This window comes from Peromyscus leucopus, chromosome 7 (genome assembly GCF_004664715.2).
Source record: "Peromyscus leucopus breed LL Stock chromosome 7, UCI_PerLeu_2.1, whole genome shotgun sequence".
NCBI lineage: Eukaryota > Metazoa > Chordata > Mammalia > Rodentia > Cricetidae > Peromyscus > Peromyscus leucopus.
In genome coordinates, this window is record NC_051069.1 from 19,408,529 (window position 1) to 19,422,960 (window position 14,432).

At 36.3% G+C, this 14,432-nt stretch overlaps 1 protein-coding gene across 1 annotated transcript in view; it reads left to right on the forward strand.

The window, feature by feature from the left end:
• Atm (ATM serine/threonine kinase) overlaps nucleotides 1–14,432 on the forward strand; it is a 112,787-nt gene that overhangs the window by 13,297 nt on the left and 85,058 nt on the right. The window contains exons 6-13 of the mRNA XM_028864961.2: nucleotides 1,428–1,593; nucleotides 3,555–3,793; nucleotides 5,314–5,477; nucleotides 6,800–6,966; nucleotides 9,262–9,633; nucleotides 10,232–10,426; nucleotides 11,816–11,911; nucleotides 13,092–13,317. Coding sequence (XP_028720794.1) covers nucleotides 1,428–1,593; nucleotides 3,555–3,793; nucleotides 5,314–5,477; nucleotides 6,800–6,966; nucleotides 9,262–9,633; nucleotides 10,232–10,426; nucleotides 11,816–11,911; nucleotides 13,092–13,317 — 1,625 coding nt within the window. The remainder of the gene's footprint in view (nucleotides 1–1,427; nucleotides 1,594–3,554; nucleotides 3,794–5,313; nucleotides 5,478–6,799; nucleotides 6,967–9,261; nucleotides 9,634–10,231; nucleotides 10,427–11,815; nucleotides 11,912–13,091; nucleotides 13,318–14,432) is intronic.

Here is a 14,432-nt window from a genome sequence, read left to right on the forward strand (position 1 = left end):
GCATATATTTCACCCTTTTTGAAGAAGCAGGATTCTTCTCTTCTGAGACTTCTAGAAGTGTCTTGTGCTATCCTTTATACCTCCTCTAGCAGAGTATGGTGGATTCTGTGAACATTTGGATCATTTCTGAGTAGCATGTGACTTGAAGTCTGTGCTTTAATGAGAAGCAATTGCAGTTTGGCTTTTCCTATTTCATCTTGCCTAATCTGTCAACAAAAGAGAAAATTGTTTAAAAGAATCCCTCCTCGCAGGGTGGTAGTGGCGCATGCCTTTATTCCCAGCACTCGGGAGGCAGAGGCAGGCGGATCTCTGTGAGTTCGAGTTCCAAGAAAGGTGCAAAGCTTCACAGAGAAACCCTGTCTCGAAGAAAAAAAAAAAAAGAATCCCTCTTCTTCAATATATGTGTATAAACATTTTTACCATTGTATAGCTATTTCATGCAGTGAAAACATGTTGACATAATTGACATAATTCTATGAACTTATTACATAGTATGATTAAAAATTACTTTATTGCAATATATTGTTTGAATTGTTTATATTGGCCTTATGTCTCATCCAATACCCAATTTTAAACCATTTATCCATTTCTGCAGAATCATGACATGAGCAACTGAAAAGGAAGATAACAGACAGTCACTATATTTCCTGTTTCTCTATCTCTAATGGGGATAAAGTCTTAAGCCACTAGATTATTTATTATTATGTTTGGGATAATTCTCAACATATTTTACTTTTCTGCATGTCTGACATAGAAGTACTGGCTGCTTTTTTTTTTTCTTTTTTAATACAGACTATTTTTAAAAGGGTGTTTTGTATAGTGAATAACTTGGGAATTAGAGTCACACAAAGAATGGTTTTGCTTTTAACCCATATTTATAAAAGTGCTACTATTTTCATTTGGGTCAGATGTCCCTCTTCCTGATACTATTGAGGTCGGGGAACTAATGTAAAAATGCAAGTATTCTGTCTGCTATTATTGCTGTGAGGAATAAACTTTCCTTTTTCTGTGAGCAAGAAGCTCATGTCCTTTGCCAAAATCCATGAAACTGTCATGCTGTTTGTTATGTTAAAAGCAGAGTGAACTGGGAGGCCATTCTTAAGTGGTAATGTATTTAAAGAACAGCGTTGATAGGACACCAAGACTCTGTCAAAGACTTTGTTAGTCCTAGATAAAGGAGCATAGGAATAGAGAAGTAGTTTATCTGAGGTCTGGCTGTGAAAACAGATACCTTCACACCATGCTACTTATGTTCCTTCCTATTTTAAGTACATTATTTAAACATTGATGGAGTATTTGTTAAATTCAAGGTCATCTTTAATGCTTTTGTCTATGGAGAATTGTGGCATATTTAAATTGAATTGTGATATTGAACATACTTGATTTTTAAAATAATTAGCTAATACTTTTTTCCCTCCAATTTTTAGAATTGTTCTCTGTGTACTTCAGGCTGTATCTCAAACCACCACAAGATATGAACAGAGTTTTATTGGCTAGAATAATTCATGCTGTCACTGGAGGATGCTGTTCACAGACTGATGGATTACCTTCGAAGTTTTTAGATTTTTTTCTTAAGGCTGTTCAGTATGCAAGGTAATCTAATCACTGTGTTTTCATATTGTACCAAACTGCGTTAGATCTTGCTATGACCAAGTTTTAGATTTAGTGACTAAGAAATACTACCTTTTAAACGGTGATTATTTCAGTTGCTTGAATTTGTGATATAGAATGTGATAATAGGTATACAGTATGTAATGATCAAATCAGGATATTTCTATTTTTTTTTCATATTAAATGTATTAACATAATTATATTCAAATGTTTCACTGTGATATTTCATTTTTTTTGTATTCAGCTTGACCTCTATTTCCCATCCTATATGAAAAAAAAAAAGACGTTAAAATAGACCAAAGATTTTCAACTTAGAAACTTGTAGAAAACAAACAGATGAAACACTTTGAGATTGTGATATGAGGGGCCCACCAAGTGTTTGAACTCACTAAGCCACCTCCCCACACAAATAAAACAGCTCAGTGTAGCTAGACAAGCTTTAATCCCAGCACACTGTTGGAGTTGAAAATAGAGATAGAGAATCCTTGGGGCTTGCTGACTTCTAGCCTTACTCCAAAATGCCAAACTCCAGGTTGAGTGAGAGACCCTGTCTTGAGGGAATGATGTGGAAAACAGTTGGGGCACCCAGCATCCACCTTTAGAGATCTTCATGCGTACATGTATATGCGTGCACACACACTAAATACTTCTTTAAAAGCAGTGATCTTTTGGGATAAACTCCAAAAATACACAAGCAAAAAGAGATAAATGGGGTTATATAGACTTCAGCTTCTTCAAGAAAGGAAATACTGAGCAGAGTGAAGAGACATCTTTCCAAATGGGAGAGGCTTTTGCACACTTTATCTTACTAAAGACTTAACATCCAGATTATATAACAACTTCAGGAAACTCAGTAACAAAACCATATAGTTAGGGAGATAAGATGGGGGGTAAATTTGATGGAGATACATTGTATGAAATTCTCCAAAAAATTAATAAAAATAGTTGATTATTAAAAGTTTTAAAATACCCTTATTAAAAAAATAGGCAAAGGGCTGGGTGTAGTGGTGTGCTTCTGTAATTCCAGTACTCTGGAGGCTCTGCATAGGATGATTGCAAGTTTTCAGCCAACTTGGTCTGTATCGTGAAAAAATAGAAAAGTAATTATGCAATCAGTGAATTAATAAAGAACACGTTTAATTCCATTAGCTGTCAAAGACATGGAAGCCAAACCACAGTGAGATAAAGTGGTACCATAGAAACAGCAAGGCCATCAACATTTTGGAGAAAAGATAGCTTACTGCATTGATGGCAATATTAAAGACTATCTTTCAAAAGAAGCCATTGACTCAGAACCAGCAGTTTCTCAAAGGATCAGATACAAGTTTTCTTAATATGTAAGCACTAGATGGTACTCTAGTGTGAGCCTTGGGATCTTTCTCATCTGCTAACAGGGGAAGTTGAATATCACTTAAATAATTTAATTCTCTCCATTTGGGAAGCATTGGTACACATCTGTATGGCATTATCTAGTTTATATTAAACATATATGTATTGTAAGTATACAAACCAATTGTCAGTCATACTTTTCCTGCTTCCTCCATGTCTGGCTGCCTAGCTGGCCAGCCTAGGATGTCTCCTTCTTTTTCTCCCTCATTCTCTTTCCTCCAGCATAGATTCCACATCCTACTTATTCTTTCTACCTGCTAGCCCTGCCTATCCCTCTACTGCCTACCTATTGGCCATTCAGCTTTTTGTGGACCAACCAGGTGCCTTAGGCAGGCAAAGCAACATGTGTTTACATCGTTGAACAAATGCAGCATAAATAATTCCAGTACACCTTTACATAGTTAAAATAATATTCCACAACTAGTTAGTCATGTTGTGTTGGTTTTTGTTTTGTTTTCTAAAGAAATTTGAACCCAGGATATGATACGGTTTGATAATTAGATTTTATTTAGAATGTGCCTGTTACACTGAGTTGACTTTGTTTTCTGCTGTAGACAAGAAAAGAGCTCTTCTGGCTTAAGTCATATCTTAGCAGCCCTTATAATTTTTCTCAAGACTTTGGCTGTCAACTTCCGAAAACGGGTGTGTGAAGTAGGAGATGAAATTCTTCCTACTTTACTGTATATTTGGACTCAACATAGACTTAACGATTCTTCAAAAGAAGTAATTATCGAACTAATTCAACTGCAAATTTATATCCATCATCCACAAGGAGCCAAAGACCCTGAAAAAGGTATAAAGGGAACTTTCCCTGGTTTAAATATATATACCTCATTAAAATTTAAGAGGCCTAAGTATGGCATCAGTATTCTGTAGATAAATGAAGTGTCTCTGGTTAATAGTGTAATTAGTCTTGAGTCTGTTTTTCATCCATATTCTTGAATTTGAATCAGTGGTAGTAAATTATGTCTTGCCTTTCCATTGTTCAATAAAATATCATGATGGAAAACAAGTATGAGACATTGCCTGTTCCTCTAAAAGGTGTTTATCCATCTTCAGTGTTAAGAAGTGCCACAGGCTATAGAGCAAAGGAGTTGGGAGAAAGCAGGAAATTGTTTATCTACATAATGCTTTTTATTTCTAGTAGAAATAAGATAGCTAAACTGAAAACAACAGCCCAATTGTTCAGTTTCTAAGGAGGTTATGCACTTAAGACTTTGCAAAGGGATATGAGGTAGAATGGGACAATGGCTGGGTGCACCTTATGTTTTTAGTTATACCCAGGCTCATTTTCTGGGGAAAAAACAACAGTAAAATACTGGTCATGAATCTCTTGTCTTCCCTGATTGTTTGGCTTTTTTTTTAAACCAAGTATTGCTCTTCGGTCTTTCAGAATTGGATTGAATGACAGCTGTCTTAAAAGAACTCTATCGTGGTTTGTCTATGACTGCCTTTGGGCTTGCACCAGCCTTCAGACTAGTTCATCATGGATAATAGTGATGATTTTGTTAAGATGGCCTGCCACATTAACAATGGCTAGAACGGAGGATAACTATTGATGCCACTTTTTATTCAGTAGGGAGCTATATTAGCTCTTTTAGATTTGTGTAGCCCATAAAACTCCGTCAAAGAATTGTGACTTCTCAGTTTTTCGTCTTTCACCTTGCTCTAACCAGGATAAAGATCAGGCTGGTTAAGAGGTGGTGTCCTGTGTTAGTTAACTGCATATTTATGGTGAAAATTTGACAGGATGATGAAGCTGCCAGAAAAATTCACATAGTTTTAGCCTCCTATAATTTATTTTTATGGTATCCTGTTTGTGAGTATTAATAGCCCTGCATTTTTCCATGAGGGTCAGACAGTTGGAGAATTAAGTTCACCAGACTTTTCAGATTCCAGTTCAGCCTTTTAAGAGGGACGTAAGTTGACTGCAGTGTGACTTGAATAGTAAGATAACCACCATATATGGGTAGCATCATATATGTACTAGTGGAAGGAACTGGTAATAGTTCCTCTTAACAATAATAAAAATTAAACAGCTGTTTCTCATGTGGAAGAGGGCATATTATCCTCCCTAGGGGACGTCATACATTAGAAAAGGGAAAATTTCAGATGAGAATGTGAGGACATTTATAACAACCACAGTTACCTAATTTTGGAGTGAAACCATTAGGGAGTAGAATTTTCAAGGATATTGCCCAAAGAGGCATTAGTACTACTCAATACTAACTAGACATTTAATGTTGATGGTGAAATCTGGCAGTGCAGATGGGAGTTGTATATAAATAAATACACTCTGTTTCTGGGTTACAGGTGCTTATGAATCAACGAAATGGAAAAGCATCTTGTACAATTTATATGACCTGTTGGTGAATGAGATAAGTCATATAGGAAGTAGAGGGAAATACTCTTCAGGATTTCGTAATATTGCTGCCAAGGAAAATTTGATTGACTTGATGGCAGATATCTGTCACCAGGTATAGTAGCTATTGTCACATTTGAAATTTCTTCTTAATTTTCTTTCTGCTGAATGTTTATACCTTGCATGATCACAAGAAGCCTATAAAATTATTCTGTACATATAACAATTATTTTCAAATTATATGTATTTGAAATTAACCCTTTTAATTGAAAAGATAACTCTTTTGAACCTATGTCTAGAGCTAGTGATGACAATCATATACAGGAAAGGTGAATGCACCCTAATTAAAAAGTTAAATTAGAATTCGTGTAGCATAAAATTCATTGATATTTAAAATAGTAATTATTATTGGTTTGTCCTAAAACTATCACGAACATCTATCTCAAAAGAAACTTCAGGCCTCCTAGCTTTCAGTTGCATTTATTTGTTTCTATTAGCCACTAATCTACTTCTAATGTCTATGAATGGTTTGTCTGTTTAGATATTTCATAGAAATAGAATCACACATATGTGGGCTTTTGTGCCTGGCTTCCTTCACATAGTGTAATATTTTCCATTGCATACTATAAATCAGTATTTTATACCTTCTTATAATGGAATAATAGTCATATGGATATAGTACATATTGCTTACCCATTCATCAGTTGATATCCTACTGTGTGTCTTTTTTTCTTTTTTTTTTTTTTCTTTTTCCCTGAGACAGAGTTTCTCTGTGTAATTTTGGTGCCTGACCTGGAGCTCGCTTTGTAGACCAGGCTGGTCTTGAACTCACAGAGATCCACCTGGCTCTGCCTCCCGAGTGCTGGGATTAAAGGCATGCACCACCACCGCCTGGCCCTACTGTGTATCTTAAGTAAAACTCTTCTCCCCACAGATTTGGTTGACATCCTGGTGGTAATTTTGCTCTCTTAAATGTTAATGGTAAATTTAATTTCTTTTAAAATTTATTTTTATTTTATTTGCATTGGTATTTTGCCTGCATGTATGTCTGTATGATGGTGTCAGATCTCAAGAGTTATAGACAGTTGTTAGCTGCCATGTGGATGTTGGGAGTTGAACCCTGGTCCTCTGGAAGAGCAGTCAATGCTCTTAACTGCTGAGCCATCTCTCCTGCTCAGTAAATTTGAATTTTAATCCTTTTGAAAATATACTATTTGTAGTTTTGGTAATGTCCCCAAGAAATAAAGTTAGTCCCCTACATGCAAATATTTTCTAAGATGGTCATTATGGCAGTGCAAAGTATTTTTCTTAATATGTTTATATATTTCTGTAACTTATTAATCATTATGAGTTCCTGTATCTTCATTTGAGAAGGATTTTCCCCTAATGATTTATTAGAAAATTATAGTAATAAAAATTTGTTTTTTAATTTTGCAGCTTTTTAATGAAGATACCAGATCTGTGGAGATTTCTCAGTCTTACACTACACAAAGAGAATCTACTGATTACAGTGTGCCTTGCAAAAAAAGAAAAATAGAAGTAGGCTGGGAGGTGATAAAAGATCATCTTCAGAAGTCACAGAATGATTTTGATCTTGTGCCTTGGTAAAATATTTATTTTTCTTATTCAATGTCATTTAATTATATTTTTCCCCACATAGCCTCCACTGACCAGAGTTGTCATTTGTCTACTCCCAGGCCAGCTAGTAGTAGCACAGTGTGATTGTATATAGCATATTGAGATAACCACTAAAGGTTCGTCTGCTGCACTAGACCAGACTACCTTTTTAGACATGTAGACACAGTAAGGAAGAAGGGCCTGGCTGTGCTAGGCAGTCTGTACTTTGTGCCTCCAGGGATTCACTGAGTTGTAAACCTCATTAAGAAGAGATTTTATTTCCAGTGCAAAGTACCTTCATGTAGAATTGGATTAGCAGGGAATTAAAGAACATTCAGGAATCACAGGGTAATTTTGATCTTTCTCATGATAGTAGGGTTTGATTTGTTTTTTTTTCCCCTCTTTTTATTTCCATTCATGAATGTTTAAATGTGCACAATTTTAGAATCACAGATTAGCTCTGATAAGGATCATTAGACTATATCTAGTCAGGCCTGTTCCCTTTGCTGAAAGGGAACATGAAGTGTGAACCTAATTAGTCTTATCAATAAAAACCAGGAGTCATATATCGGGGTAATAACCTGAAAGATCAGAGAAGCAGAGGAGCAGCCACCAGTGACTTCCTACCTCTCTCAATCCTACAACCAAAAGGGCTGAGATCCTGTCTCTGCTCCACGTTATCACTTCCTCTCTCCACCTCCCGAATGCTGGGATTAAAGGGATGAGCCTCCCTAGTGCTGGGATTACAGGTGTGAGCCACCACCATCCAGCTTCTAATGTTAACTAGTGGCTAGCTTGCCCTCTGATCTCCAGGCAAGCTTTATTTGTTAGAACACAAACAAAATATCACATAACAGGACCAACTCTAGAAATTTGAAGCAGAGTGCCTAAAGACACTTAGATATTTACAGGTTTTTTTCTTTTGTTGTTGTTGTTTTCACCATATTACTGGGATATTTAGATGTAATTGAGTTGTTACTCATTGCTTAAGCTTATATTTATTTTATATAGTTGTCAGATCTACTTTAGATTCTTTATTTAGTCAAGAATTACTAGCTCTGTGGTTGTGGTATACACATTTAATCCTAGCACTTGGCAGAGGCAGGCAGATCTTTTGAGTTCCAGGCCAGCCTGGTCTACAGAGTGAGTTCCAGGACAGTCGGGGCTGCACAGAGAAACCCTGTCTTGAAAAACAAAAACAAAAAAAGAATCACTGACTTTTATGTGTCACACTGTAGATATGCAACAATGAATAACACAGGATTTCTGGTTTTGAGTAGCACTCCTTCTAGATCAACAGTTCTCAACCTTCCTAATGCTGCAGCCCATTAATACAGTTCCTCATATTGTGGTGACCCCAACCATAAAATTATTTTAGTTGCTACCTCATAACTGTAATTGTGCTGCTGTTATGAATCATAGTATAATTATCTGATATGCAGGATATCCGATATGTGACCCCCGTGAAAGGGTTGTACAACTCCCAGGTTGAACACCACTGTTCTAGAGAATTCTCAACACATTGTGTTGAATAATAAGTTGGAATCAAAGAACAAATGTTTACGTTTTATTTTTCTAACATAGAATAATTTTGGTGGCAAAAAATTAGAAATTGACGTTTTTTTGGGGGGGTGCTTATATAAATACGTAGCTAGCCAGTAATAGGTTTTCTGTACCCCAATAATAGGTTTCTCTGCTGGTGCAGTAAGCCAGATTCAAGCAGAATTGAAAAAGTAAAAAACAAAACAAAACAAAACAAAAAACAGGTTTATTTGAGCAAAGCAACTCCTGGTGAGTTCTCCAGCCCCAGAGATCTAGGCAGGAGAAGTCACATGCAGAACTAAAGCAGGGAGCTTATACAGGCTGTAGACAAGGGGTGGTGATTTATCTGCCACAAGCTGGGTTTGTGCCCAAGTATGGTCATAAGCTGTGTGCTTAGTTGGGGACTTGGGCAGTTGGCAACTTCAGGAGAGGAACTGCTTTGGCACCCAAGAATACAGAACTGGACTTTTGGTGCCTCTAGGAGGGTGGCAGAGAGAGAGGGATGGAGGGAGGAAGGGAGAGAGGAAGAGAGGGAGAGAGGGCGGAATGGGGCTTTCCGGATCAGCAGGAGTGAGCTGGAGGTTCCAACAGTTATTTTATTTTGAAAACACTATGGAAAAGAGTGAAGATGATACTTTAGTTAGGATACATAAGGGTATATGATTTGTGTATTTGTTTTCTTTTAGGTTGTTAATAGGATTGAAAAAAATTCAGATTGGTTCTTTTTTTTTTCCTTTCAGGTTACAGATTACAACCCAATTAATATCAAAGTATCCTTCCAGTTTACCTAACTGTGAGCTATCTCCATTACTACTGATATTGTACCAGCTTCTGCCTCAGCAGCGGCGTGGAGAACGCACCCCACATGTGTTACGATGCCTTATGGAAGTTGCCTTATGTCAAGGCAAAAAATCAAATATAGAAAGCTCTCAGAAGTCAGATTTATTGAAACTATGGATTAAAATTTGGTCTATTGCCTTTCGTGGTATAAGTTCTGAACATACACAGACTGAAAACTTTGGTTTACTTGGGGCCATTATTCAAGGTAGTTTAATTGAACTTGATAGAGAATTCTGGAAGTTATTTACTGGCTCAGCCTGTAAACCTTCAAGGTAGGTTGCATTATATTTACTTTTACATATGCAAACAAGTGTATGTCCCTGATCATTTTTGTAGTTTGTTGCTTCAGTAAAAGATATATCGAATTTTGTTTTGGATGCTTTTGTTGTTTGGCCCAAAATGCTTAACAATACAGAGCATTTTGTTTAGGTTTTTGTTGGTTTTTGTAAATAGGGTTTTACTGTATGACTCTGGCTGGCCTCCCCCTCTGGAATCGGCTGGCCTTGAACATAAAGAGATCTGCCTGCCTCTGCTTCCCAAGTGCTGGGATTAAAGAAGTGAGCCACCATGTTTTGCCTTTTTATTTTTTTTAAGGCCAGTTTTCTTTGAAGGATTATAAAGTTTAAATTTCTTTTACCTATACTTATAATTATTTACTATTCATAAGCATTTTTGTAGTTCTGTAAATTTTTTTCGGATGAAAAAAAATAATCAAGCATTGTCTCAAATGTAACCTTCCTTTTACTACTTTGTTAATCAAATGTACCTTGTATTGCCCTGAGCATGGCAGGCTCAGTGGTAAGCAGGATAGCTAAGGCTTCTGCCCCTTGAAGAGCTTGCTTCTAACAGTTGCCTTGCATTGCTTTATAGTCCTTCAGTATGCTGTTTGACTTCGGCACTTAGTATCTTTGTGGTTCCGGATTCAGTGAAAATGGGAACAGAGCAAAGTATGTGTGAAGTAAATAGAACTTTTTCTATAAAGGAGTCAATAATGAGATGGCTCTTATTCTACCAGTTAGAGGATGACTTAGAAGACAGCACAGACCCGCCTCCGGTTCTTCAGAGGTAATTGTAGTTTATTGGTGTACTCCTGGGTTCTTGTTTTCTTTTGTCTGTACATATTTACTTGTTTAATTTTACAAGGCTCCCGGTAGTTTCATTTTATACTCATAATGTAGAATTTCCTGAGGTTCTGTCTAAAATTTTGAAGTTATCTGTATCTTTGTGCTGGATCATTTCTAAAATAGAGATTATCTCACTGTAGGATATGGGAGATGTTCATGAAGGATAGACACAATTCTTTTTAAAAAATTTAGTATATTTATAAAGATTGTTCATATTTGTGGTATACCATGTAATATTTTGATACACACATACATTGTAAAATCTTTAAATCAGGATAAACATCTTTTCAAATAATTGTAATTTACTTACTAGGAACACATTGACTTATTTAAATACACAGTAAATTATTATGATCACCCATTCCATTGTATGCCATCAGAATGTCTTTCTCCCATCATAAATTATACCTGTTGTTTTTTTGTTTGCTTGCTTTGGCTGCTTTTTTTTTTTTTTTTTTTTTTTTTTTTTTTTTTTTTTTTTTTTTTTGAGACAATGTCTCCCCCTGTAACTCTAGCTGGTCTGGCTTGGAGCTCAGTATATAGACCATGCTAGCCTCTGGGGATTCTCCTGCCTCTGCTTCCTGAATGCTAGGATTAAAGACATGTATCACAACACCTGGTCTGGGGTGTTTCTTTGTGACCTTTTGTGAGCAAGTCCCTAATCTTGTCCTTATTCCTTAATAATCATAATGGGTATCTTCTGGGTGAAATTTGCTACATGAATGATAAGAAAAACAAAGTAGGACTTAAGCCCTTGGAAGGAAGGGCCCATTTTACCTCTCCTTCCTCCAGAGGGTAGAACATCGTGCTTTTCCTTTAGTTTATAATCTTTTCTCTCAGAAATGCTATTGGGGGAGGGGGGCTGGAAAGATGACTCAAGCAATTAAAAGCATGTGGCTGTTCTTCCAGAGGACCAGGGTTTGATTCTTAGCACCCACACGGAAGCTCACAACTGTCTATAACTTCAGTCCCAGGGGATCTTATACCCTCTTCTGGCCTTTGTGGGCACCAGGCACACACACAGTGCAAGACATTGATTCAGGAAAAGCACCCATACACATAAAATATTAAATATTTTTAAAAAGAAATCCTACTTTTAAAATTATATATAACTTAATTCTAAGTAGAGTTGGAAACAATAGTAGCATTGTTCTAGCCGCTTTAATAAATTCTTTTAAATACTAAGTGATTTAGGACAGATTTAAGCATTTTTAGTTTGGGATCTGAGTTTTAGGGGTCATAATTTGTAGCTATATATACATGGGTGTTCAAGAATTTCTTTTCTAATGACATGGTCTTTTAAATAAAGCTTTTCATTTTTCTTTTTTAGTAATTTTCCTCATCTTGTACTAGAGAAAATTCTTGTAAGTCTCACTATGAAAAACTCTAGAGCTGCAATGAAGTTTTTTCAAAGTGTGCCAGAATGGTATGTTATATAAGAAAATATATGTTGTTTTAAGATATAGTATTAATTATACAGATAATTCTAGCTGGGTGTGAGCTCTTCTTACTAGTAATTATGATCTAAATTGATCTGACTAAAGAAAAAAATCACTATAATTAAGCAAGGAGAGAAGTTTTTTATCAGTGATTATTATTTATGTTCTGTAACTTTAGGTGAAGGTTTCAGTTTCATTGCTGTATATTATAACATCTATAACAAGTATCAGTAGAGGAAAACTAAACAGTTATGATGGGAAATTGAGACCATAAAAATTTATGGGAAGTGAGTTTTTAGTAGGGACCCATTTTTTTGTTGCTTGAGTAAAATTTATTAGGTTTAAAAGTGGGCCAGTGAGACAGCTCAACAGGTAAAGGCACCTTCCAAACCTGATGACTGACATCCTGGAAGGAAGAACTGACTCTGGCAAGTCCTTGTTTGGCTTCCCATGTGCATCTGTGGCACACATGTGTCCCCTACAACCACCCCCCACCCCCGCAACACACACACACATTCAACCTAACTAGCTACATGGATGGTGGGGAGGAAAAGAAAACCTAGTGAGAGTTGGATATAATGATGTCCTGTGGTCCCAACACTGAGGCTGAGGCTAGAGTATCTTGAAATCAGAAGTTTGAGACCATCCTAAGCAGAGTAACTAGAATCAATCCAACCCAATTACAATTAGAGTAAAAACAGCTAAAACCTTGTTTTTAGTTGATTGACTCAAAGACTTAAGTTTGTCACTGTGACTGAAAATAACTCAGTAATGTGAAGATACCCAATCTCTCTCTCAAAGGCATTAAGTGAAAGAAAAATCACACATTTTGGAAGTAAAAGGTGAAAAGAAGGCAGTGTTTTGGTAGTCACATTCAGTTATTGAGTGTTAGTGTCTAGTGGTTCTTTGAACTTGCCTTTTAAATTGTAGTGTCTATGTTTTTGTGAGTAAAATTTGCTATGGAATAATGACATTTTCCAACCTGAATTCAATTTCCTTTAAGAGCCCAAAGAAGAAAAAGAAGCATTTGACAGAATAGTTCACAAATTATATGAGCAGTCTTTGAATGGTGTAAATGCTTTCTTGATGTTTTTATATGTAATATGTTGCAAATAAGTTGAAAAAGTATTAGATTGTGGTTGTTAATCAGTAATCTCACTCTTGAAGTGAACAACACTCCCAAGATAAAGAAGAGCCTTCATTTTCAGAAGTAGAAGAACTATTTCTTCAGACAACTTTTGACAAGATGGATTTTTTAACCACTGTGAAAGAATGTGTTGTAGAAAAATTTCAGCCTAGTGTTGGCTTTTCTGTCCACCAAAATCTCAAGGAATCATTGGATCATTATCTTCTGGGATTAACAGAACAGCTTCTCAATAATTACTCATCTGAGGTGAGATTTCTTAAAAAAAGAATTGGGGTCTATTCTTGAACTTTCATAGACTGTTAGGAAGGAGAATTGGGGGAATGAAAGGCACAAAAGACGAGAAGCCTGGTTTTAAGTGAAGTGCTGGCCCATCCAGAAAAGTAGGGAAAATTAGCATGGAGGAAGGAAAATAATCTTGAGATAGTCTGTCCCAGGAATTCTGTAGACAAGAGTTCTTTGTGTAGGTTACTGGGGAATAGTGCTGGTATGAGTCTTAAGAATTCCAGGATGGAATGAACAAATTGGTATAAATGAAGAAAATTTTAGTCACAAAAAAAGAAAAACCTAGTAGATTTGTTACATTTGAAGCAAGTGGAATGATTTTAAAAGGTATAGAATGGACTGACTAGTAGTTGTCCAGTTATTAGAGGTCACTTAAGGATTTATCTTTGTAACATCACAAATTCATACATGTTATTCTCTTGTAAAATACCATTTCTTCCTGTGTATGGTGATTTCTATCCTGTTCCATGTATTTTGAGGGCCACATGTTACATTTGTTGTAACGCCTTATGCGCACACAGCCACAGTGGTTTTTCCACCCGTGAGTATAAGTATTTGGGTGTAGTGGAGCATACCTTTGATCCCAGCACTTGGGAAGCAGAGATAGGTGGATCTCTAGTTCCAAAAGCTAGTTCCAGGACAGCCAGGGAAGCCCTCTCTGGAAAAAACAAAAAACAGCTAGGTGTGGTGGTGCACGCCTTTAATTCCAGCACTTGGAAGGCAGAGGCAGGTGAATCTCAGCGTTTGAGGCCAGCCAGGGCTACAGAGTGAGCTCCAGGTTGTCTAGGGCTACAGAGAGAAACCCTGTCATGAAAAATCACAACAAAAAGTCACAGTATTTGGTATTACGGTTTTAAGGATACTTAATTAGTATCTTCTTTGTATCATGGGTATTTATATGTTTATATATCTCAACTTTTGCTCTAATTTGCTTTAAGGGCATAATAGTTTATTAATCTTCCACAAAGTCTTGCGTTATGTAAAAGACATAATTAAAGAAAATTTGTAAACTCCCCAAAGGAGTGAAATAAGCAGCCAAGGAAAATGACCAGAAGACCAAGTAGGGGCAGTGTATCTGT